This window comes from Anolis carolinensis, chromosome 4, assembly GCF_035594765.1.
Source record: "Anolis carolinensis isolate JA03-04 chromosome 4, rAnoCar3.1.pri, whole genome shotgun sequence".
NCBI classification, from domain to species: Eukaryota; Metazoa; Chordata; class Lepidosauria; order Squamata; family Dactyloidae; genus Anolis; species Anolis carolinensis.
This window is the reverse complement of record NC_085844.1, coordinates 239,907,623-239,935,502: the sequence shown is the minus strand read 5'-3', so window position 1 is coordinate 239,935,502 and position 27,880 is coordinate 239,907,623. Positions and strand designations below refer to the sequence as shown.

General features: G+C 40.0%; 1 protein-coding gene across 5 annotated transcripts in view; it reads right to left on the bottom strand.

Annotated features, from left to right (window-relative positions):
* cdh4 (cadherin 4) overlaps positions 1-27,880 on the bottom strand; it is a 945,608-nt gene that overhangs the window by 138,891 nt on the left and 778,837 nt on the right. For all 5 annotated transcript variants that reach the window (XM_062979013.1, XM_062979012.1, XM_008110150.3 and 2 more), the window contains exon 7: positions 17,807-17,979. In XM_062979013.1, coding sequence (XP_062835083.1) covers positions 17,807-17,979 — 173 coding nt within the window. The remainder of the gene's footprint in view (positions 1-17,806; positions 17,980-27,880) is intronic.

Genomic DNA, 27,880 nt, shown 5'->3' with positions numbered 1-27,880 from the left:
GCAGTACCTATCCTGATAAGGAATTGAGAAAACATCAGATGGATAGTAGCATATTGGAACATACAGCTTGGTGGGATTGTACAAAGATCCAGCTAGCTATTTTCTTACTGCGATGGCTTGGGGGGGGGGGGTCCCTTGTAAGAGCAGATGTGATTGCTAGACAGATAGACAAGGGTGGAAATGAACCGTTCTGGCCAAAATATTACAACATGTAGAGAACCTTAATATGTCTGCTCCTATTCATGCAATTTAATTGAATGGAGGCAAACATTAGTCATGCCTTCCTAAATTCATCTTAATTTACTGAAACTCATACATACAAAACAATAGGAATGCAATAAGATGTTGTGTCTGATTTGATGATTTATGGGTACTTTCACAGGAGTGGTTGGTGGCAAAGGGAAAACAGTAGTCCAGGAAACATTTCCTGGATCATTGGTCTCAGCTCCACAAGTAAGTTTACTTTTCCAATGGCTCCTCCTTCTGCAATCATCTCTCTAAGGATTCCTTGGGTGGGGGGATCTGCATTTGTAACATCCCTCTCTTCTGTCTGCCCAAGCCTTTTCATTCTAGGTTCTTTAGATTTATCATCAACCTGCTATGCACTGTATCTGTTAACTCTGCAACAGCCTGTGGTACATTGGCTTAGAAGTTGTGTTTGTATGCAAAGTAGTTGCATTTTAATAAGCTGTTATGAAGGTTAAGAATGTTTAGTAGAACAAATGCTTGAAGACTGATCTTTTGTGTGTTTATTTAGAAAGTGAGTGCCTTTATAGGACTGCAAAAGAGCTCTTAGCTTGGGATGAATGAATGCTAAGATAGCTGCAATGGAATGTGTGTTTCCTTTGAAAAAAGTGCTGCTCATTTTGGTGGACTTATTTCTCCCTGTAATGCAATGTAACTGGGGAAAAGGGGCACTGTGTTCTATCCAGGGGCAGGTTATGAGAAAACAGGTCATTTACTCAATAAATTAGAATAGTTGCTGTCACTTTTCAGCATGGATCTCTCTGTATTCAATGTGGACACGTCTGAGGATAGATGTACTTAGGTCTTCCATTAGTCATAGGTGATTGAAAGAAGGCAAACATGCAGGATTGCTGTAGGATTGATCATGACTAATCCTTCATGTTATAAAAGTCTTTTGATTCTTGTGTTTGGTGTTACCCATAGAAAAAAGGCCTCCCAGAATAAGGGGAGGGGGACAAACAGCCATAGACATGACCGAAGTAACATCTGAAAGCCTAATACTTTAGGGGTCTGTGTTGTGAGGCCTATAGAAAACATCATTTTTAATCTTGGATAAATATATAAAATATATTGGGGGAAGGGTAGCTAATATTGTGCTCTAATATTAGTGTGGTACCAGCGTATGTTTTGCAAAGTGAGCAAAATGGTCTATGAAAAACATAGAACTTGTGAGCTCTCTAAATGTTAAGCTGTGTCTCTGATCCATCCTAGTAGCATAGTAAATGGCAAAGATTCCTGGGAGAAACCCTTATAACCCATGTTAAGATTATATCTTTCTACAGCTAAGGCATATTTTAGTAGATTGCAAGATGGGGCAGCTCTGAGGATGATGATGACGTTAATTGTCATCAGATCAATTTGACTTATGGTGAGAGATTTGCAAGCCACCCTGCTACCAGCAGCCCTGCTCAGATCCTGCAAACTTAGGGCTGTGGCTTTCTTGGTTGAGCCTATTCCTCTGTAATGCAGTCCTCTTTTCTCACTGCATTCTCTCTTTCCAAGCATTATTGTTATTTCTAATGGGTCAGGTAATCTCTTTCTTTCTAATGCATAATGACATGATATGGGCAAAGTATGACAGCCTCAGTTTGGTAGTTTGGTATTCCAAGGAGAATATAGGCTTGGTTTGCCGGTGGCGTAGTGGGTTGAACTGCTAAGCTGCTGAACTTGCTGACCGAAAGAGAGAGTGGGGTGAGTTTCTTCTGTCAACCCCAGCTTCTACCAGCCTAGCAGTTTGAAAACATGCAAATGTGAGTAGATCAATAGGTACTGCTTCAGCAGTAAGATAACAGCATTCCATGTAGTCATGCCAGCCATATGTCTTGGAGGTGTCTACGGACAACGCCTGCTCTTTAGCTTAGAAATGGAAATGAGCACCAACCCTAAGAATCAGACATGACTAGACTTAATCTCAGGGTAAAACCTTTACCTTTACCTTTGCATTAGGAACGATTTATTTCTCATTTTGACAGCTCCTGGTATTCACAGACTAGTTTGCTTTCTTCACTATTCAGCTCTCACATCCATAGATAGGAGTCAGAAATACTATGGCACTAAATAACATGTCCAAATGGAGCTCTAAGGAAGCTAAACAGAGGTATATTTTCCTTCCAGTTTTGCCCAGGCCACTCATAGCTTCCATTTAAGAGAGAGAGAAATGGCAAATAACAGATAGAATTCCATTTGCACAGATTAGTTGCATGAATCATTTGAGCTTCACAAGTCAAAGGGATCCATGGACAATTTCTTGGCCTCGGGCGCATGAGGATGCTCAGCCTTGAATCCTCATTTCTCTTCTTGCAGGCGAGCACCAGGAATATTAATATGTATATTCCGCCGAAGAAGTTTGCTTGACAACTCTATTTCCATTGGGTGAGTAGGTGGTGAAACATTGTTCTTGTCCTGCACAACCTGCAGCTATTTCTAAATCAACAGGAGAAATGGCAGTGTGTGATGCCGAAACCATTTTGATAGGCAGCTGCAATGGAGCAATTAAGGATTGTTCTTTCCGGCTCCATTTGCCAAGAGGAGAAGACATCTTGATAGGCTGAAGATGAGCCAGTTCAGTGATAAGGATGAACTGTTTTGCCAAGATATATATTTTTTGCTTGTGCCCAGTGCCTTCCTGCTGTGAACATCTGGCTGTCATTTCCTCTCAACAAAGCTTGCTCCTGGCAGCAGAGGAGGAGGAAGTCTCACCCTCTGTGCTCCTGCCTTCAATATTCAGAGGCTGAAGAATGTAATCTGAGCAAACAGGGGAGGAAAGTGTCCTGCAATTGTTGTAAATGCCAGGTAGAGTACATTCAGACAATGGCAGAACCAGGATTGGGGTGTGTATGGGGTGGAAACAGCAAAAGGAAACACAGCAGGGTCCAATCTGGAGAAGATGGGGAGTACAAAGCGAAGACTCTCTCATATTGCCTTGAAGCCTATTAAATGTTCCATGGAGGTTGACAATAGCAACTACGGTATTTTGTCCATCTTCCAGGCCCTGAAAAACATCCAACTATATGCAGGTAGTTCTGACTCAGCACTTGCTTTCAATGTAAAGAAATGAAATGCAAGGTTCTTGCAAGGATGCTTGGCAAGTAACTAGTTTTCTTGTGATGCCATTGGTGAAAGGAAAACCGAAATTCCCACACTCCTTTCATTTGTACAAACCGTTCTGTTGACAGGTGCAGCTACCCTGACATTATTCTAATGTGCAGCTGGATATATTTTGTGTAGCAGAGAAATAAAAGATGCAGCAGGAGGTAGTTTTTTTGGGCAGTTGGCAATATGAAACAAGGTTAGTTCTTAAAACATATAAATGAGAAGGGAGATAATTAAAACAAAAAAAGCAATAGAGATTCTGCATTGCTTTCACAATAATCTAAATGAATGACTTAAGGAATTAATCCCTGAAACTCACATTAAACCTGAAGGAACCACTCCAAGGAATTCAGTCTGTATTGTAGGCAGATGAGACATTTCGGGGTGATGTGGCTAGGTCCTTACAATCCCAAAGTGGATTGTGGGGGTATTTTCCACAGTGCCAATAGCGCCAGAATATTGAATATAGAGCACATACAGATCCATAACTCTTGCTATGAATCTGTAACTAACTGCAATACAGGATGCTAGCCTATAGTTATCTTGCAGTCTTTATAACCTTATAGTCACATAAAGTATTAGTAGGACCAACTACTTGTCTGCTCCGTCAGTGACCAAGGATGAAGATATACACATTTATTTAGTTAGTTATTTACAACATTTCTACCTCACCTTTTTCTACCCTGAAGGGGACGCATAGGCAACTATTTGATGCCTTAAAATCAATGTACAATTAAGATGAGCATTTAAATAGAACAGAATACAGTACATTAAAACAATTAGAAACATTTAAATAATACAATCAAAATTAACCACATAATCCACAAGTGTAATCCTGGCCATTCCTATAGTCATTGCAGTGGGTTAAACCACTGAGTTGCTGAACTTGCTGACCGAAAGATTGGTGGTTCAATTCTAGGGAGTGGAGTGAGCTCCTGCTATTATCCCCAGCTTCTGCTAACCTAGCAGTTTGAAAACATGCAAATGTGAGTAGATCAATAGGTACCGCTCCAGTGGGAAAGCAACAGCCCTTGATGCAGTCATGCAGGCCATATGACCTTGGAGGAGTCTACGGACAATGCTGGCTCTTCGGCTTAGAAATGGAAATGAGCACCAACCCCCCAGAGTCGGACACAACTAGACTTAAAGGATAAACCTTTACCTTTACCTACCTATCTATCTATGTACATGAAGAAAAGTCTAGCTACTTCAAATCCAACTGTGTGGTTTCAGGCATTATCAGCTGAAATCTTTTCATTGTGATTATAAAGTACAGCAGCACCAAGAAATTCCAGCTTTTCATCACCCAATTTTCCCATGTTTTGCACCATGACATAAATTTAATCAGTTCTGGTTCAGTGCCTTCACACCTCAGGTATGGTCCTAATATTCAGGCAATGTCTTGGGAAGCAATATTTGTTAATACACAGAAAGGCAGAAGAGATGCTCCTGCCTGATTTACCTGGTACCACAATCTTTTTAATTTTCTATCATGCTCTGCACATGATCCTGGAGAGATTGGGAAGACTGAGAGAAGACTTAGACATGGCATAGTAGTCATCTTTAAATATCCAATGGGAAGACATCAAAAATACTGCATCTTAAAATATCTGATGTGAACGTTTGGCATGGCTTTGATTTCAGTGTGCTGGAGACCAGCACCCTATTTGTGCCCATTGGTTATTTCGACCTCTTTCTTCACTGGAGGCTTGCCACACAATGACAGCCAATGAATCTGAAAAAGGCACTGGTCCATGGGCGACCACTTCAATGCAGAAGATGGAACAGGCTTGTCTTCTCCTGCTTGAGAAACTAGAATGCACACTAGTGGGTTCAAATGGCAAGAAAAAGGATATAAACATTAGGAAAAAAACTTCCTGATGGTAAGAATAGTTTGACAGTGGAATGGACAGCCTCTGAAGGAGGTGGGCTCATCTTTACTGGAAATTTGAAAGCAGGTTGGATTGAAAACTTTCTAGAATGTTTTAGTCCAGAAGTGTCAAATTTTGTGACCCTCCAGATGTTTGGGCCTCCAACTCCCCAAAGCCCCAGCCAGCTTGTCCAATGGCCAGGAATTCTGAGAGCTAAAGTCCAAAACACCTGGAGGGACACAAGCTTGACATCACTGCTAGTCATAAATGCCTGCATAGCATTGGTTTAATAGACAAGCCTTGCAGTCTCCTTCAGCTCTATGACTCTGTGATTTTACAGCAATGCAGTTCCAAATGTGAAGCATCTCTATGTTATGTGAAGCCTTCTGCCTCCAGACTGCAAAGGGTTAACATAAAGACTAATGCTGCCTTTAAAATGCTAATACCTAACAATGGTCTGTGGATAAGTTAATTAGTGGAGCCAGCTTGTGTTTAATTATTTCACTTGACCTGGTGCAGCTTTATACAGTAATCCCTTTAGAGAGAGAATGGGGCTATTGGAAAAATATGGGATTTACCAAAAAAGAAAACTTTAAATCATTTTGAGCCAAGCAGGTGCTTTTCTCTAACTTGGAATCAGAAGGGCTCACTATTTTCCTCCGTGATACAAGCTTATATGAGAAAGAAAGGGGGAAAGTAGATTTAAACTGCCAAGATTATGCTAAAACCCAGTGAGCTTTCCAGCTGAACATTTCCCCCCTTATTCATTTGGGATTTTATTTATTGAATAATTTAAAAAGCAACCAGCTGTAGACAAGGTGGAGGGATTATTATTACTTTGGTGAGCCATTTGAAACAAAATGTAACATCAATGTCTGGATGTGAAGCTACTTTGATGCAAAGACTATGTGGAGGTATTTAAGGTCCGGTTATGTTGGCAAGAATCCTATTAGTGAGAATGTTGGCATCACTTTGGATTTTGCCAGTGTGTGTACTTTTGGGGCATTGCACAAGAAAGGACCCAATACCTCCTTATGCAACACTTTTGGTCTAGATGCATGGATGGCAGATAGTTGCCATGGAACTCCTAACTGAATATGCGAGTAGAAATGCTTCCTATTAGTATAAATTAACATCAAGAAAAGCCTTACACTTAGAAAGACTGACTTGATGGAACTAGATAAGATCTTCAAGTGCAAAAATTAAAAACACAAGTCAGAATAATCCATGCCACAGTATTTCTGATTTCCATGAATGACCATGGAAACTGGATAATGAAGGAAGATACAAAACTCATTTAAAATGTAGAGTTGAACAAAAGTATTACAGATACTATGGATTGATAAAAAGACAAATAAATATGTCTTAGAGCATGTCATACTTAAATTCTCACTGGAAGCAAATATGACTAAATTGAAGCTCGAGTGCTTTGGACACATCATGAAACAACGGTGCTCAGTGATAAACACCATAATGCTGGGAAAAGTGGAATGCAGTCAGAAAAAAAGACGACCATATTACAGATAGATTAACGTAATCCAGGAAATCAAAGTCTGTAAGATCAAAGCAGGACTTTTGATGACCGAGGCTCTTGGAACTCTCACATTCATGGGTTTAGATAATTTCAAAGCTTGCTTCATGGCAAATAGCAATAAACAACAAAAGACAAGAAAGCGATTTTAAAAGATTGAAATAATTATTTGTTGTCGAAGGCTTTCATGGCCAGAATCACAGTGTTGTTGTGCGTTTTCCAGGCTGTATGGCTGTGTTGGTACGGCTGTACCAGAAGCTCCAACTTTATTTTCTTTCTGCTAATGTTTGCAGTCATAGGGCAGGCCGCCTGTCCATCATCATTAAGTTTGGTTCTGCCCCTTGTTCAGGGCTCTGGGAGGGAAGGAGCCACTTTTAAGTCAGTTTCACTTAAGGAAGCTAAGCTATAGGACATAGACCAGCTCGTCCCGTAGAAAAGCTTCATATCTCAAGAACATCCGGGGATATAGAACATCCAAGAAAACAGAAACAGAAATTCCAGGGGGAAAGTCCCAAAAGCTCTGGCTGAGAGCTCACAGCCTCTCAGCCTCACAGCTCCTGAGGGAAACAGCCCTAAAGTTTCCATAGAAACCTTGGAGAGAGAACAGCATCACAGATCCACGGAACCCCAGCTGAAACATCTGCAAGCCTTGGTTGGTAGGTTTACTCGATGCCCAGACACATTTGGAATCAGTAGTAGGTCCCACATCAGCTAGGCCCGTATGATAGACAGCCTGGGAGAGGTTATAAGAGGGTTTTCCTCTTACAGAGAAAGTAAAGTTATCCAAAGCCGTTTGCCCGTCCCCTGGGAACAAGATTGAAAAGCCAACAGTTTATTAAGGAAGCCTTGAAGTGTTATTTGACTCCTTGAGGATTTATTATTTGTACAACAATAAAGACTTTATTTAATTAAAGACTCAAAAGACCATCCCTTTCAGGAAAATCCTCAAGAACCTCTCTTTGAGGCGCCCTGGCTTCCCGCTGGGCATGAAGTATACGTCCTATACAAAAGACAATAGTTACAGGCCCAGCGCGTGACAGAACAATGGCCATGTTCCAGAAGTATTCTCTCCTGCTGTTTCACCCACATCTATGGCAGGCATTCTCAGAGGTTGTGAGGTGTATTATTATTAAGTCTGCCATAGATATAGGAGAAACGGCAGAAGAGAATACTTCTGGAACATGGTCATATAGCCCAGAAAAGACACAACAACCCTGAAATAATTATGTATGTCTTCCCAGTCAGATATTTATCTTCTAGAAAGCCCAGGGAAGGAGTAAACACATGAGGAAGGATTCAAGAAGATCATAGGACTATAGAGCTGGAAGAGACCACAAGGGCATCCAGCCCATTCCTTGCCATGAAGGAATACACAATCAAAGCACTCTTAGCAAACTAATAAATTACTAAAAAGGTATCTTCACATGACTCCAAAGCAGGTGTAGAGAGGGAACAAAACATTAGAGACTAATGTTGGTCAAAAAAGGATAACTGGGATATATGGTCATGGAAGCAATTTTTGCCTTATAGGCCCTCTCTATTCTTCTGAATAATCTTTCAAGCCCTATGAACTTCACTTTCCTGCTTAATGGAGGAAGACTATCAAGCAGAACATTTTCCAGCCTGAAAAGTTTCAGTTAATCCTTAGGTAGGTGATTTTCAGCTTTGGTCCCTCAATTTGGGGCTTCATCTCCCTGATCATTGGCTAAGCTTCTGGAAGGACCAATGTTTGAGAACCACTGCTTGAAGGAATTGATTCCATTGTCACTGTGCTGTTATCATTGAGCCATGCCCTAATGAGTTCTGCCCTCTTGATCAGCAGAGAACAAGATACCACCCTAAAAGACTTGACTGATTCAGTTGAGCTGCTTCTTTTCTTCCCACACACGCAGTGTTTCCTACACCTATACATTATCACAATGGACAGAAGGTGCAGAATGCATTTCTAACAGTATTAACCAGGGTTAATAAAAGAAACACTTCTTGCTAATGAGTGACATTACTTGTTGCAATAACATGCTGTTAAAGGTCATGCCTGCATTATAATGGCATCAGAATGGAACAAGGGGAGCTTATTGCTGTACACCTTGCAGTAACGTCAGCTTCAAACCAACAGTTAAATCTATGGCTAGGCTAAATTCAGCTTAGCACTAATCAGCTGTTTCCTTTGACAGGAAATGTTGCTGCGGAAATGGGGATAATTTCCGAGTGGAATAATTTCAACAATTTGATTATTTTGGTAATGATATCCAGGCATATTAAGATATAAAAACCTTTGTATTTATATTTTTATTGCACAGGCCTGTGGAGCTAAAAGCTCTTAGGAATAATACAGCACAATAAATGCCACTCATACACATTTGCACTGCATTACATCCAATGAATATTGAACTTTACATATCTCTAAGAAAGGGCAGAATAAGCAGGCAACAAATACGCTTGGAAATCAGTAGGGATGGCCAACTCTGTCAAGCTCAATTTCAACTAGATCATAATTTGAGCTTGTTCTATCTCATTTCCACAATGTGCTGCAAATTATTGATGGTGAGGAAATATAAGGTTGTTGATATGATGTATCTCCAAGCTGCTTCTGCCTTGTGACAGCCCTATTAAAGATTTTGTGTATGTGCAAGATTTGTTCAAAGCAGATATGCCATTGCCTTCCCATAAGACTGAGAGAGTATGCCTTTCCATGGCTAAGCAATGGAACCAAAATCCGGTTTCCCAAATCTTAGCCCAAGAAACACAACACTACTGACTTCCAAATGGCACCCTTCTTCAAATCAATGTTACTATGTGCCATTAAGTCACTCCAACTATTGTAGGGTTTTCTTAAGAATATCTATTTAGAGCAGTGGTTCCCAACCTTTGGGCCACCAGGAGTTTTGGACTTCAGCTCCCACAGTTCCTAACAGCTGGCAAGCTGACTGGGATTTCTGGGAGTTGAAGTCCAAAACACCTGGGGGCCCAAAGGTTGGGAACTATTGATTTAGAGGTTGTTTGCTCTGGTCAAGGTTCAGAGGGTGTGACTAGTCCAAACTAACCCAGTTTAGTTTAGTCCAACACTCAACACTGTCTGCCTATACCATGCTGGTTGCAAGCTAAGGAACAAGTAGGCTTGATTTATCATGGTGAAATCCCATCAAGAAAGATGCAGCCTAAGTGGAAACCTTCCAGTCAGCAACCCAACCTTCAGGTCAGCAGTTCAGCTGGCACAAGGGTTTAACCCATTGCGCCACCACAGCTCCCTAGGCGTCTTATGATTATCCACTAAGAAAAAAGGTGGTGGATTGGACAGACCTTTGATTCAGCAGATTTTTTTTCACATTTAGATCAAAATAATTGTTATTGTATCCAAAATTATCTAGAAATATGACCTGACTCTGTCAACACAGGCTGGCCACAGTGGTTATTTATTGCTAGTTTTTGTTATCATTCTTCTGACATGTTTGATTTATTGTTGTGTTTAGACTTTATTATTTGTGAGCCTTCCAGGAAACATTTTCCACTCTGGGGGAAGGATATTTATCCATACAGATGAAGAAACAAAGATCAAATAGGAGAAAAATGGGCTGCGTCCCATTTGTTGGCTTTTTGAGATTTCATTAAAATTAAAAGAAAAATTGAGCCAGCATCCCACCCTCTCCCTGACCCTGTATAATACAATATAAAATATGAATTTGTAAAACTTTGATTTAGTACCATTGGTTCCCTACACCAGTGAATATAGGGAAGGGAAATTTAATGCAGTCCTGTTGATTTCCCCCTCCCATCAGTCTCTTTCTCTCCCCCCCCCCCCCAACTGTTTCATTCATAAATAAATAAGCCACTCACTCTGCTGCCAGCAGGCTCTCTCTTTTATCTTTCACTTGGTGGAGAAACCAAGAGTGGGAACACTGCAATTTCTGAGAACCAAGTCCTGGTAATCACAGAGTTGGAGTTCATGTATTTTTAAAGTGGTATGTACAACAGAACTCCAGTAATTTTGGGAAGAATTATAACAGCAAAGGGGGGAAACCAAATGAAGAGATTCATGAAACTTAGAAACTCTTCAGTTTTTAAGAAGAGATTAATATACTCATATGAACTACTTTTAAAAAGAAGATTGGGGAAATTGCTGCTATTCCTACCACAGGCGACTGAGAGCTGAAATGCTTATTAGCTCAAATAAGCACCAGTGACATTTGAGATATCTCTACATTTATTGGCTTGCCAGCAGAATCTATAGCAAGGCAGTCCTTTTCTCCCTCTTCTCTGACTTTCCATTTCTCTCCTCTTTTTATGTGCTCAAAGTCCTTTTTTATAAAATATTTAGTGCTAGCTCTCCAAAGGGTTAGATTGCCTTTGCTGTAGACCGGATGAAGATTTACAAGGCTGCTGAGAAAGAGACTCAGCCGCCAGAGAGATCAGGGCAGCTGTATCCAAACACATGAAATGATGCTACAAGGTCTCAGTGACTCATCCGGCTCTCAGAACTTGGGTGGTGGCCCTCTGTGGCTCCAAATATTCTCAGGCTTTCAGATATGGTAAACTAGTGTAGTTCTCTTTCCCTTCCAAAAGAAAAATGCCAAATAAAAATGAATTCATCCGGTATTCCTCCAGTAACTTTATATGGGGTAACGTTCCAGAGAGAGAGAGGTGGTTTGAGCATTGGACTAAAACTCTGCACTTGATCTTAGACAAAACATTGGAAAGCGATGGGTTACAATTGTGGAAACCAGGCTTGAATCCCTGTTCGGCCACAGAAACCCACTGGATGATTTTGGGCATGGCATACTCTCTCAGCCTCACAAGAAGACCATGACAAGACTCCTCTGAACTCGCCAAGAAAATTCCGTGACAGGTCTACCATAAGTTGGAAATGACTGGAAGGCACATGACACAAATTCCAGAAATGTGATTAAAGTTTCCATCAGGTTTAACTGGAGAGATGATTCATACAAACAGACAATCCACAAAGTTATCATCACCATGCTGTGCTGATAACTGTCTAGAGCAGTGGTTCTCAACCTGTGGGTCTCCAGGCATTTTGGCCTACAACTCCCAGAAATCCCAGCCAGTTTACCAGCTATTAGGATTTCTGGGAGTTGAAGGCCAGAACATCTGGGGACTCACAGGTTGAGAACCACTGGTCTAGAGGTGCTGCAGATCTTCCTGACAACCACACGTTCACAGCTTTTTGCCTGTAATTCATGCATCTGGAAAATCCATACCTGTTCTCTGGCCCTGTTTTAATTAAATTTAGAAGGAGTAAAAATACATAAAACCACAATCAATTATAAGGGCCTTCTAAGTGGCTGCTCCAAAAATTGTACACTATGAACCACAGGAAGCATCCACACACAAAACAATAAGTATCCCACAGGAAGATTCAGCACCATAGGCAAATCCTTTAAAGCAGTGGTCCTCATCCTGTGGGTCCCCAGGTGTTTTGGCCTCCAACTCCCAACTGTTAGGATTTCTGGAAGTTGAAGGCCAAAACATCTGGGGATCCACAGGTTGAGAAAGTTAAAAATAAAACCTGGATCAGATTCATTGCCCAACCAACATGAAAACACCAGCTACCACTGGGAATAGGCTTCCACTGTACTGGTAAAGGGGACTGATTGTACCCTTGTAAGGATTTTAATTTAATATTCTTACAATGAATAAGCATGCCTTCTGAAACACCTCTCAAAATCCCTCCCGATCCTCCATTTCCTAAAAGCATCCCTCCCTGCTCTTTCATTTTCACATTTGTCACACCTGGCAATGTAATTTCCTTATTAATCAACATATTGTGTGCCTCAGAGTCTCTTTAATATTTCCTCTGCTTCATTTTCAAACATATCTTCACAAATTTTCCTCCTTCTCTCTTCCAAGGTTCAGCACAAGTATTTGATCTGAACCTTCAAAACAAACAAAATAAAAACCTAACTTTCCTTTACATTTCAGCGCATCTTTGAATCTGTGGACCTCTAACATCTCTCTCTCCCTCTCTCCCTCTCTCTCTCTCTCTCTCTCTCTCTCTCTCTCTCTCTCTCTATATATATATATATATATATATGTAAACCTACAATTTTCTCCTATTAGCTGAAGGGGATATATGACTTTATGTCTCATCTTTAACATTTTTTCACCCTTATGCGAACGTGGAGCCAAAATCAGTCTGTCACAATGCAGGCTCCCTTTAATATGTTTGCATGAAGTGCAGTCCAATTATTGTTATCTTCCTTTAAGATCCATTCAATTAAGCACAGATGTAGTGAACAAATGGTCACAGTGCTTTGTAACCACATGTATATCCCAGTTAATGGGAATCAGGTAAGATAGCTTCAACACCATTATTAGTTTATATCTTCTCTTTTTCTTTTCTTTTCCTTTGTTTCTCTTTCTTTCTCTTTCTCTGTCCAAAGTCAGACATAATTCGGCCAGCTGGTTTTTACACAGCATAAATTAATACACATTTTTAAAAGGAAATCCATTGCAGATGCCTCTTCTGTGGTATAGAGCCAACAAGGTGTAGCAGTTTGAATATTAGACTACAATTCTGGAGACCAGGATTCAAATCCCTAGCCATGGAAATGGATTGGGTAATCTTGGATACATCATGTTCTCTTAGTCTCGGAGAAAGGCAAAAGCAAAACCACTTAAGACAAATCATGCCAAGGAACCTCTGTGATAGGTTCACTTTAGAGCCACTAAGACTGGTTCTACATTGCACTATAATCTAGTTACAGAATATAGATTCACTGTATTGAACTGGATTATATTAGTCTACATTGCCCTATAATCCAGATCAATGCAGTTAATCTGCATTCTGAAACTGGATTTTAGGGCAGTGTAGATTCAGCCTTAGCTGTAAGACACACAAGAAGAACTCCCATAACAGTAAGATAGTTTTTTTCCCTCCAGTTTGCAAAGTATAACCACAGTGCTCTATTGATAAATGTTTGCTAAGTTATTACTCTTGTACCTGCTTCAGTGTTTTTGGGTAGATCACTGGTAAATAGTCTAAGCAATGTTGCATCAATGGAGCATAGCTGATAGTTGAGACCTTCTCTGTGAGTTTGAATGAGATGGTCGCCACAAGTGGAGGAAGATTGCAGAAAAGGGGAGATGTGGAATTTGTATGAGATGTGGCATGTGTGAAAGAGAAAACACAGAGAGAAAAACTCCAGATGCTGCAATTGCAGAAAAGAGTCTTGTGGCATTCAAAAGGCTAACAGCGTTATTTGCATACATTTTTGTGGACATCTGCCCATTCTTCAAATGCATCAGATGAGTTCTGGCTATTTGCAAAAGCTTAGAATGATAGAATTCTTGAGTTGCAAGAAACCTAAAAATCATTATATTCAACCTACTGCCAGTGCAGGAATCCACAACTAAAGTATCCATAGCAGAGGGCCATTCAATCTCTCTTGAAGAATGTCTAGTGAAGGAGTTTCCTGCCTTTCCCAGATAGATCATATAATTGCTGAAGAACTTTATCTGCCAAGATATTCTTCCCTTTAGTTAGATTCTCCTTTCCTGCAATTTCAATAAATTCTCATTGGATCCTATCTCCTGGAGCAACAGAAAACATATTCCATTCCACCTTCTATGTGACTGTTTTAAAGGTGGCAATCAGATCCTATCTCAATCTTCTTTTGCCCAGGCTAGATATACCCAACTCCCTCAATTGTCCATCATAACCTTTGATTTTCAGATTCTTTACAATCTTGCTCATTTTCCTATGTCCATGATTCAGTCGATATCTTTCTTAAATGGTGATGTTTGGAATCACTGCAATCTGACTAAAGCAGAATAGAGTGACAATGTTACTTCCCTTCATTTGGACACTATAGGTTTGTTGATAAAAACCAAAATTGCAATAACTTAACTAGGTGTTACATTGTTATTTTTACTCATGTTTAGATCTCTTGACCTATGTTTAGATCCTTGCATCCTAGCTTATGCCAAATAAAATTTGTTGGTTTTTAAGGTGTTACAAGGCTCTGTTATTGTTTGCAGCACATGACTAACATAGCTGCAATTCAGGAAAAAAATCTAGCAATAGTTAGCTGATCCATAGGGATGACCAAATGTCTATGTTTCTACCACATAGAAGGGTTTGTGTGCTTCACTGAGACTCAAATACATGTATGCATACATAAGCATGTGTATGTATCTGTGATTATATATGAGGCAAATACAAGCAGAAAAGTTATTTTTTGAATATAACTCAAATTGGCCATGGTTGCTTAGGGATTTGGGGCTCTTCCAAAAAAAAGTAACTTTTGCCAAATATTGAAAATATATTACACACTCATCATTATTCCTTAATTCAAACAAAACCCGACTGGGTTTGACTGTTAATCTAATAATAATAACACTTTATTTCTATCCCACTCTTATCTCCCCAATGGTGACTCAGGACAGTTCACAGCATACAGCAGCAAACATTCAATGCCATAAAGTGTGACCAAAAAAGCAAATAAACAAACTATAAAACAAATAATAACATATTAGACACCATAAATTCCTCAAATCTCTCACCGACAGGGAAACTGGGGAGCATATAAGGTCATTCACGGCCAGGGTGTAACTAAAGAGAGGCAGGATAAGTTCTTTGCCACCAAATACAAATTGCTTCCCCATCTCCCAATTAAAATTGTCTTTCAATCCCAAATGTACTCTGACACAGAAAATTAGGGGACGGAGGAACTGAAGGAATTGGGGAAGTGAAGAAAAAAAAATCATTTGGGGAGAGCAAAATTCTTATTTGGGGAAACAATGCCCTCATTTTGTCCCTCAGCCCCTGACCTTCACCAGCTACAACTCCTGTTTACACCTTCTCATCCAAAGTGGATTTACCAATATTGTTGCCTGGGATAATCATTCAAGGAGATCTGGGAAGACAGAGTGTTGTTGCTGAGCCTGCCTAAATGAAGAAGTCAACCGCTTTGAGAGCTTTTCTTTGGGCGTCATGCCAAGTGGCAGGTGACTGTAACCATCCTACTCAGCAAGTGTTGTAAAACACAGTCTGTGCTAAATTGGCCTGCTGTAGTAGAGAGGAAGCCAACGGCAGTGTTCCCCTCCTTCTTTTTCTCCATCTCTGTTTCTTTTCTAACACATGCAGCCTCTCGAACATTCTTCACCTACCCAACCAACTCTCTTGACATGGCAAACTGATTCTCCTGCCTCAGGGTCAATAGGAGCTGACAAGCCTGCTTCGGGCAAGCCCGAATGCTCAATGCCAGCTCCACCTGGCATCCCTCCTATTTTCTCTTCCAAATCTTTTTGACAGTCCGTCAGCTCCTCCCTCCTCCCTGCTTTGTACCAGCCGGCTGCTGACTTGCTGTCAATGTTTCCCTCAAGTTCTCTGAATTCACCAGTGGCCACCTTCCTTCTGCTCGGAGGCGGTGTTGGGATGTGTCAGAAGCAGCCCAGAATCCTTAAAGTCTGGTTGTAGCCTCCAAGCAAAAAAAAAAAAAAAAAAAAAAAAAAGAGCCTGAGGTGTTTGAATGGAACAGACAGAAGCATTGACTGAAGTAGGAGAGGGAAGAGGAAGGGAAAACAGAGAGCGAGGATGGAAGAGAAATTGTTTGGGCAAGTGCAGTCTCTCCTCAGAAGCTGTGAGACTTTAACACAGCTTGTAGGGCCAAAATGAAAGGGAGAAAAGTTTTGAATGGCACCTTCCCCAGTTTCATATTTTGGCACATTAGATGTATGGTTTTCAAAATATGAGGCAGGCATGTTTGAGCTGGAGAAGGAAACAAGACGGAAAGCATAATCTTTCTATCCTCATCTCTCTAGCTTCATGGTTTTAGGGCAGATCAATAGATGCCTGGGAACCAGAGATGCACAGTCAGTATGGTGTATTGGTTTGAGTGTTGGATTATGGAACTCCACTCTGGGACCTTGGGAGAGTCATGCACACTCAGCCCCAGAAAGCCTTAGGTATAAGTTGACCTTGTTGAGGGCAGATTGTGGAACCAAAATTATGGATTTTGAAAATACCTAAAGATAGGTTGAGGGTCATTCAGCAAAGAGGGGCAAGTGACAGTGCCACCCTGGAGGGCTAATCGCTTTTGGCCATTGCCCTGAGTCTCCTTCAGGGTTGAGAAGAGTGGTATATAAATACCACAAATAAATAAATAAATACATTGCCACCATTTTCCCACTCAGGCATTCAGAATGGCTAGAAATGCCACCATGGGCCAGTGCTTATTTTAGGTTCTCAAGGACTAAGCTCTTACCTTTCAACATACTGTACTATTCAGAGAAAGGGATGGTTCCTTTTTTTAAAATAAGAGTTAAGGTATAGTACTAACATGACAGTTTTGGGCAGAATTTTTGATTAACATTTCTAAATTTATACATGAGTATATTGAAGGGAAGCAACAAGCACTGCTGTGTTCATATCCCTGCCTTCCATCTTCATCCATGTCAGAGTGTGTCGGGCTGGGACAGGTATCCCCAAATGGTTTCCCCTTTATTTCATATTTCACATTTATATTTGACTTGTTTTGTCTTTTTTTGAAATGCTAGAATTGCACAACAGTGCTAAACATAAACATTAAAAAATAGAAATAGCAGTAGTGCAGGATGACATGGTTATGAGGATATACGAGTGGGGCTACAAACTGACAAATCAATATAATAGTGCCAATGAAGAGAGATGTGATATCGAGGGTGCTCAATGCTATCCATATTTGCTGTCAACAATAACACAATTGTAGTGGAATAAATGGTTCATGTAATAAAAAAGACACACATTTTTTTTACAGAACGATTCTTGTATTGGAAAGGTTAATGCTAGTCCATTATTCTTTTGGTTTACCAACACTTGGAAAACCTTTCTGACCTTTTCTTGAGTACTTTCAAATATTCTTTGCATCTGTAGCCTAAACTTTAAAGGAGCTATTTTGTAAGTAAGGTTCAAGTACGTTAAAGTTCAAACTAAAACAAAGAACAGACTTATCACCACATGGATACTGAATCAATCTGTCACCACTATCCCCAAAACAAGTACAAGTATGTCACATGATTAAGAGGGAGATGGCAAAATATCTTGGTGGTCACAAATTTTGTTTTCTCTTACCTCTCTGTCAAGTCCAGCAGCCACTGTCACAATGTCTCCTGTCTCACTGTTAATGGTAAACATATTCTGTGATGGGCTTTGCGGGCTTTGCGTCACAATTCGGTACCTCACCATCCCATTGGCTGTGGTGCTATCATCTGCATCATTTGCTGTCACGGTCATCACATAGGTTCCTTTGAAGAAGGGGAGAAACAACACAACCGATCTTAATGATCTCTGTGAATGGGAGAGGGTGGTCTAGAACATCTATGAGTGAAGATGACAGGTGTAGGCATCTTCTCAATAAACTTAGAACTTGGCCATTATTGCATTAGGCCAAAAAATTGCTCTCCTGTGAAAGTAGAAGAAAAAGTTGTAGACTGTAGGGCTGGAGGCAAATACCATGAACAGGAGTGTTTCGTGGTGGTATAAGTCCAAGTTATAATACCATGGCCCACTTTTTGGGTTTTACAGATGTTTTGCAGAGACCAAGGCAATGATTCCCAACCTTTGATCTTAAAGGTGTTTTGGACTTGAACTCCCAGAAAACCCAGCCAGTTCAACAGATGTTAGGAATTGTGGGAGCTGAAGTCCAAAACAACTGGAGTGCCAAATATTGGGAACTACTGGACCCGGGACTCTTATCTGTGTTGGATGGAGTTACACTCATCCAGATATCTTAGGCTCACAGCTCAGGTGTTCTTGTGGACTCAACTATGAGCTTTAGATGGTCAGGTTTCAGCATTGGCCAGACTGCAGTTGCACAGCTAAAACTAGTGTGTCAGCTGTACCCATTCCTTGAGGTGTCAGATCTGGCTAGAGTGACACATGCCCTGATTATATCCATTTGGATTAATTAACATACATTATATGGGGCTGCTTTCAGAAACATCAGTGGATTCAAAATGTTGCAGCTAGTATGGTGATTTGAGCAGTTATTGGGAGCACATAACTCCCTTATTGAGTCACCTTTGTGCATTTTGTTTGTGCATTTTGGGGCACAGTTTGAATTTTTTGTTCTTGCATGCAAGAATGAAATAAGTGAAGATTTACTTGCTTAGGTGTCACCACTGCAAAGACAGATCCAGAAGGACTATATCAGGGCAGTGGCATAGAAATAGGTCTTGTGAGTCACCTGATGCCCACAAACAGGAGAATTTGGGGCTGTTGTGATGATGCCATGGCTTGAATCACCTGCACTCTGGTAGATGAAGTATTTCTGACTCATAGACATAATTTTGTTGAGAATTATTCTTTCCAAAATGAAACAAAACTTGAAGCAGTATGTACATGGTTAACTCTAAAGTAAAAACACTTTGAATGGCTATTACCAAATGTTTTATTTTTATAGCTGCTTTAGAATTGCTTTAGAATTGTCATTATACCAACCTAGGTTAAAGCAAGATTGATGTTCATTAGTTAGACTTAATGCATGTTAAAACTGGAGGTAATGGAGCATTTATCAAGAGGCCAACCCTCTCTCTAAAAATCCTTCCACTTTGCTCTTTATGCCTTTAGGCAACGTACAACCTTTTCCTACAACACCCTGCCTAGTGCTGTGTTCTAAATATAAAACAATGATAATTATTGCTTTACAGTGCTGCCCGTTACAGTTTATGTTTATAAATTGTTCTTATTGCCAAATTATTTAAGGTTGGTTAACCTTTTTGGTTTAATTTCTAAACTACATGATACTTAATTTAATTACCCTTGCTATATATAAAAATTCAAACAATTATGGGCAGATTTGTAGCAGCAACCATATTATATTAGATCTTCATTAACCTAAGTTAATAATGACTTCTCACTGATGGAAATTATCCCTTCTGGTCATTTTTTTCCTCCTGAATATGTGATATTTTTCAGAATGGATGCTAAGCAGAGGAGGGTTTGAGAGGAAAGGACAAAGGATTGGTGATGGAAGTGTTTCAGAAATGTAGAATGGATTCAAGAATTATGTCAGAAATCCCTGAGCCATTAAGAGCCCGATCTAAACCCATTTCCAATTTTAACCCATCTCATAATGGCTCATGACAAGTTCCCTCATTTGTTAGTGTATCTCCTTTCCTTTTCCCCACAAACCAACCAAGTTGTGAGCAGGAGGTGGTAAAAGGTGAGAATAATTTACTTCCTAGGCTTGGCAATAAAGTTTTTGACTATATTTGGAGCTGCATTGCTATATTGTAAATCCTATTAGGTGGGAAAATATCTGATAGTTTGGATTCTCTATTTTCATTTCTATGTATCCATTAAAAGGACTGAAAACAACCTGAACAACAGCATGTTTATAGATTCTGCATGTTGACTAGAGACTTCAGGCCAGCCCATAAATCCAGGGTCATTTCAGAGCAGAAATGCTCTGGACTGGCGTTGGAGGTGGCCACATTCACGCTGTTGAACCCGCTGTGGTGGAGAATGGTATCCATATAGTCCCACTGGGTTGATAGTACATTGGTCCTGGCACCTCTGCTGATGTGAGAACAGAGCACCTGTGACAGCCAGAGCTCACACAGGCCCCTTCTACACTGTCCTTATATCCCAGGATCTGATCTCGGGTTATTTGCTTTGAACTGGATTATATGAGTCTCCACTGCCATATAATCTGGGATAAGCACATAATCTGGGATAAAATCCTGGAATATAAAAGGAGAGTAGAAGGGGCCACAGAGCTCTGCTGCCAGGTAGCAGCAGTGATAGTAACATGGAAGGTGAGGGCTGATAGGATCTTGGACTGGACCATGGTGATGCAAACTTGTTATTTCAGTGGGTTTGGCAAGGTGTGTGTGGCTACCTCCAGATTGGGCCTGGATCTACCTAGCCAGTGTAGATTCACCTGTTATTCAAATGCTTGTAGACTCTAAAATAAAACAAAGTTTACATAAGTGTTGATTTGCCTTCCACAAGTGAATCTGTGGCCACTGATTGGCATCTTTTTATAGGCATGTGTAGGTGCGCATCCAACTTATACCTGCATATGCCTTTTAATGGGTCATAGGAATGGCTGCTTTTCTCTTTCACTTTCCACATCAACCAAAGCCCACCAACACTATTTAGCTCCAGCAACCCTCTGCTCCACAATAGCCATTCTGTGGCTGGTGAAGAGTGGGTGAAGTGGTTAAGAGCACTATTTGGCTATGTCTCCCTACATAGACACATGATGATTATTTGCTCAGAGTTTCAGAGAGCCCTGGCAGATTACAACAGAAGATGTAAATATTCTGAGTTTGGCTGTGGAGACATATTTAGATGCTGCTGTGATCCTTCACCAGCCACAGAATGGCCATTGAGAGAAAGGGCTGGAGAAGATAAATAGTGAATCCTGGGTTTGTTGAGAACACAGGAGCAGTGCAGTTCTGCATATGTAAACAATATGCTACTTTTTGCCATACAGGACATTGGATACTGCCTGTTTCAAGTCATATCAAGATAATTTGTGCAGATAATACATACAACCTTGAACCCTATTATCTTATGCATGGGGAAGTTCCTCTGTATATGTGGCTGAGCACTTTTGTCAGATATGAAAAGGTTTCATTCAGCTCAAGATTGCAGAATCAGTTTCAGATTGTGCATGGGTATTCATTTTATATGGATGCATGTACATATGTGATATGCATTTGATTCATTTGCCTTCAGCATAAGAGTTATGGAGCACACTTATTGTAGAACTCTTCAAGTGATGATTTACATTCTGTAAACTGGAGTTCTGCCATAGGTCCTGTTGAATTTCCTCAGCCATTTTATTTTCCAGATATGTTGAATTGATTTAGATTGACTGATGTTAATAGACTGGTTTAAAAAAATCAGGCAAATACCCAGAAATTAGGATAAAGGATGCTTCTCCATTCCTTCTCTTTCCCACATTAACTAAAGCTGAGGAAGGCAAAGAACTGGAATTTTCTGCAAACTTTATAATTCCCGATCAGCCCTTGGGCCAAACAGATGAAATCCACTGAACTTTAATCTCTGGACCTAGCAGCAAGGTTATGAAAAGATATAGGACAGGAACTAATGTTCCTGAGATATAGGACAGGAACTGATGACCTCCTTGACCAAATCAGGCTCCCTAAATAGTAACATCTGGTCTGCCAGTTGCCAATCCCAGCGGCAAAAGCATAACATGGGTGAGCAACATCTGCAGAAATGGAAGTTGGCAGCCGAGCATTTGGTTGAGTAGAAGCCTGGGCTTTCTATGCCCCACTCCCTTGTCAAATTCCTCCTCTGGCACTTTCCTACCTAAATAAAGAAGACCAGCTGTTCCATTATCCTGGAACAAAGAGCTCACATCTGATTACTACAAACCTCTGCTGCACAACCCATAATCTGAACTGTGCAACACAACCTACAAGCAAAGATCTGCTATGTACAGAAAACATCAGTAGCTCTTTGACATGACAATCTATTCAGATTCAACTCCAAGCTTGAAACATTCTTGTTCACCCTCGTTTGTTGTAACCAATGGTCTATTTGGACCTTTCATGCAGCTAACCTAATTAAGAAAGAAAGTTCTTTCCTAATTGCTACAGACATTGGATTCTCATCCTGGTAAAAGGAAGCAGGGAGACACCTAAATGAGGATTTAAAAAACTGGCCTGAAGAGATTTTGGAACGAAAGCAAGAAGAACCCCTGACGTGAGTGACTGAAGAGTTGCCTTTCATGTTCACAAAATACAACGTTTGGTTAAGAAAACGAAAAAACTTTTGCATGGAGGTTTGCTTTTATGGGGGGTGGAGAAGCAGGAGGAGACATGGAGATCTACAATCATAGCTGGTTGAAGCTGCAGGCAAAGGACCATGGCATAATATTGAAACACAACAAAAAAAAGCAGATATCAAAGTCTCCTCTACTGTACCAAGCAAACCCAATATGTCTGCTGGAGACTATATTATCAGAAGGCCTGGAACTTGTAATATAAAAATCTGAATTAGGAATAAGATTAACAGATGCCGTGCTTAATATCAGTGGCTGGAATTCAATATTGCAGTTTCAAAATTGCAACTAAGAATTACAGATCTTTCACTGACTTATATTCACAAAGTCTTTGTAATCACCGTCTTGGCAATGTTACCACAATCATAAAAGTCCCTCAGTCTTATTTTACTGGTCACCATCCATTGTGAGCAGCAGCGCTCTGTTCTCCTGTCTACCGAAGAGAAGTACTGGAACAAATGGATCTAATGTTACACAAAATGATAATGCATATACACTAAATATATGCATGGGTTTCCTTCTCCACTACAGGTCTTAATTTTCTCAGCCATTATGGTGATATTACCAATTATCACCAATTTCTGCAGTGCATTTCCATCTGTTTAAGCTCTAATTGAATTGCCACAGATGGTAGTTTTTACATTTTGTTGCCATTTAACTGTGCTGTTTACATTTTTTTCCTTCACCATATGTATTTATACCTGCTGTATGCATCTAATGGAGTAGGCTCTGGTTCTGTAATAAATCTGTAGGATTTTAAGATGTCAGAAAACACTTAGTTGTTTTTGCTACAACAAACTCACTTTCCCCCGTGTTTTTCATAATTTTACAATCATCTGTCAGTCTTTTACTGCCAGTTAATTCTCTTTTTCTAAATTGAAGATCTCCAGGTTCTTTTGATTTTTTCTGGATTTTCTCCACCAACTGTATGTGCTCTTTAGAGTTGTTGAGAATGTAACAACAACCCCCATTAAATATGTCTTAGAAATACAGCTAGAATTAATTAGTTTCCAGTGACCCAAAATAATCTATTAGTCTCTTAGCTACCGATACAAACTTCTCCAAGATATAAACTCATATGGATTTTTTTCTCCTCTCCCCTTCCAGTTCTTATGTACAGTAGAGTCTCACTTATCCAAGCCTCGCTTATCCAACGTTCTGGATTATCCAAGCCATTTTTGTAGTCAATGTTTTCAATATATCGTGATATTTTGGTGCTAAATTTGTAAATACGGTAATTACAACATAACATTATTGCGTATTGAACTACTTTTTCTGTCAAATTTGTTGTACAGCATGATGTTTTGGTTCTTAATTTGTAAAAGCATAACCTAATTTGATGTTTAATGGGCTTTTCCTTAATCCCTCCTTATTATCCAAGATATTCGCTTATCCAAGCTTCTGCTGGCCCGTTTAGCTTGGATAAGTGAGACTCTACTGTACTTTCACTTTTACCCTCTCAATTCAAGGGTAGCATACTATCTTTTGAGAGCCATGAAGTTTTTTCCGACAAAGCCATTGGTGTCTTTACTTCTTAATTGGAATTGGTAGGTGCTGCATTTTCCATTAAGAAAGACCTATACCACATTCTTCAAAACATGGATTTAAATCTCCCTTAAAGACAACCAAAATTACTTATCCTATAAGACTACCAATAAAGAGATCAAGACGGTGACAACTCATGCAAGTATCCAGTGATGCTCTGTCTGTTTTGCAGTTAATGGGAGGATTTTCCCTTTCCTTCTTTCATTCCATCTCCTTCCTTAGCTTCAAAATGACCGGTTCTTACATTTGACTGCTCTGCAATTTTCGTGTTTGTCGCCTTCATTTCCTTCTCTCCTAGAATCTTAACAACTCATTCCGCAACACTCTTCCATGTCCTTTTTACCAGGAGTACAACTGGCAAGGATGCTGAGCAATTTCTTCATTAAATGCACTATCAGGTAGAAGGGAACACCTCCTCCCCTCCCAAAGACTTGGCAGCAAATTTGGTACCTCACTTCTTTGCAGCAGCTTATGTAGAAATGTAAGGCTATGCCTTAAAGGATTAATTTCACAAACCTTTAAATTGCAGTTTAATTTGAAAACTAATTCAGGCCCATAATTGGCTTTCTGTTCAAATCGCTGAGGCTAAAAGATTTAAATTCTTAATATCCAGATGACTTTCAAGTATCTCGCCCCATCTGTGCATTAGTCCACAGTTTTAATCTCTCAAGGGGATCTGTGCTGGCAGAGAAATAGAATAAAATAAATAAACAAGGGGAGAGCTAATAGAATAATCTACTTTTGTAAAGGGGAGGGGGCAAAAGTACAAAAAAATTTACATCCCTAGCATTCTGTAGAATATTTATTTTTATGAGATTTCCTGAATTTAATTTGCGACATGTAGATCTCTCTCCCAGCTATTTAATTTTTTAAAAGGAACATCAATAAGGAGAACAGTGCTAAGAAAAGGAAGAGCTAATGCAATGGTACCGAGTTAGAGAAGGCAAGGGATTTTAATTACAACATCCTTCACTTAAGCAATAACAGTAGCAATGCCCTTGGTACTTAGGGGCCATTTTTCCTCCCCCAGCCAATGCCTTCTTTCCTCTAGAGTTAATTCTGGTCTTTGAGTCAAAAACAGTCAGAAGGAAGGAATGGAGAGCCCTTCTCCCCAGGAGGAAAGATATTTTGCCAAGAGTGAAGGAAAACACACACACACACACAATACTTGATAGAATTATAGAATTGTATAATCTTATAATTGGAAGGGATCAGAGGAGCCATGGTGTCTATTCCCCTACCATGTAGAAATACACAACTAAGACAGGCCTGAGACCCAACTCCAAGGTGAAGATCTTCCAAGAAGGAGAGCCCACCACTTTAAAGGTAATCTATTCCAATGTTAAACACCTTGTACAATAAAATAAGTCTTCCTAACATCTTGTTTGAATCCCTTTCCTTGCAATTTAAATCCATTAGTTCACATTCTGGTTTCTGGAGCAGCAGAAAACAAGCTCATTCTGTCATCTATTTGATATCCCTTCTGATATTTAATATTAGCTTTAATGTCAACTCAGAATTTTCTCTTCTCCAAGCTAAACATATCCAGCTCCCTAAGTTGTTCCTTCTTAGATGGCTGATCATTTTGGACACTCCTAAGCAAGCTGAAGCATGACCCTAAGGCTGCTTCTACTGGTTGGGCCAAAAGTCACAAAGGTGTCTGATGTTTTAAAACCTGTAATATAATGTAATGTATTTTTATTTCCTAAATATATTGCATATGATGCTATGGTATTGTAAGTTTAAATGAATGAATGAATAAAGGAGTTATTAAATATGGCCCACCCTGTATAAGGGAAATATAGAATTTCAGGGTTATATATACCTCATAACCTCTGAGGATGCCTGCCATAGATGTGGGTGAAACGTCAGGAGAGAATACTTCTGGAACATGGCCATACAGCCTGGAAAACACACAACAACCCTGTGATTCCAGCCATGAAAGCCTTCAATAACAATATGGAATTTAGTCCAGACTGATAAAACAGGTAGTTTTGAATTAGATATCTTTACTTATGCCTTCTCTCTATATCAGTGATTCTCAATCTGGGGTCTCCAGATGTTTTTGGCCTTCAACTCTTAGAAATCCTAACAGCTAGTAAACTGGCTGGGATTTCTGGGAGTTGTAGGCCAAAAACCTCTGGGGACCGCAGGTTGAGAACCACTGTTCTATATTATCAAGAATGTTTTGACAGCACGTTCTATAGATTCCCAGTTTCTTTGTCCATGAGAATTTTGAAAGACAATTGCTACTCAGCACTAAGTGACTCACATAAACCATAGAATCATGGAAACATAGCATAATAGAGTTGGAAAAGACCTCATGGGCCATCCAGTCCAACCCACTGCCAAGAAGCAGGAAATCGCATTCAAACACCCCCGACAGATGGCCATCCAGCCTCTGCTTAAAAGCCTTCAAGGAAAGAGCCTCCACCACAGTCCGGGACCATACTTCATCTTGATTTTGCTTCTGCCTAGTATGCCTTTTGCTCCACCCAGTTCCTAATGGAAGAGCTTGAAAAAGTTCTTTTTGTCGGACAACAACCTCACAGACTTTCTCGGCTTGCATGGCCTATGCTTGTGGAATCCAGAGACCTTTATCTGCTTTTGAAAGGAAACTTCTGCAGCCAGAAGAGAACTTTGCTGATTAAGACGCTGGAGAGTCCAGTGGGATTTTTCAGTTCTGGCTTTGCAGCTGCATTTTTGTATTTGTATTTTTTAAAAAGAAAAAAAAAACCTCAGCTGTGTTCTTCATAGAGAGACAGAGTTCAAAGAAGCAGAACATTATTTGAGGCAAGTAAAACATGGCCTTTTAAGATACACTTTCAATTGGCAGCAGTACATTAAATCAAAACAGCTCAGAAAAAGGAGGGATGTTGATCCGGTCTCTGTGTGTGTGTTTTAAAAATTGTTCACATCTATTCATGTTTTCCACTTGTTTGGAAAGCTCAGCAAAGATCTACATATAACAAATTAAAAAAATGAGAGAAACACTAACGGATTCATCTGCATAACCTTGCGCTAACAACATGAGAAGTAGTTAGGGAGAATTTATTCTTCAGCATTTTCTAAGCAGAGGGAAGGGGCTTTTCTTTTTATGTGAGTCTAGGGTACAATATACAGTCAGCTTGATGTGTCTTTGCTTACACGGGCTGGTGCTTCTATTCCAGAATGACTCTCACATTCTGTGGGATTATGTTCCAGTTGGCATTATAACATAAGTACTTCTCCCCACATGACAGAAGGAAGAAATAATTTTTGCATAATCTCCAATGCATCACAAATACTGCCCCATTTTGAGGAGTGGAGAATGCTGCAAATGTGAGGGATACTTTTCAAGACTGCATGACTTTTAAATGATTAGATTAACATCAGATTGTAGTATCACATTTTTATTTTAAAACAATAGCTGAAATTCTTTCGGTGATGTATGCAGGCATGATGTCAAATTATGCCAGAGGAATGTCTATTAATAGGAGCCAACATGGTACAGTGGTTTGAGTACTGAACTGCGACTCTGGAGGCCAGGGTTCAAATGACCTCTTGGACATAAAACCCATTGGGTGACCTTGGAGAAATCACGTTCTCTCAGCCTAAGAGGAAGGCAGTGACAAGTCTCTTTTGAAAAATCTTGCCAAGAGAATCTTGCCTTGTGACAGATTCTCCTGGTCACTAAATGGCAATGAAGAGATGTCCAAGGATTAGGTTAGTAGAGTGGTTCTCAACCTTTGCTTCTCCAAGTGTTTTGGACTTCAGCTCCTATAATTCCTAACAGCTAGTATGATAGCTGGGATTTCTGGGAGTTGAAGTACAAAACACCCGGAGGACCAAGATTGAGA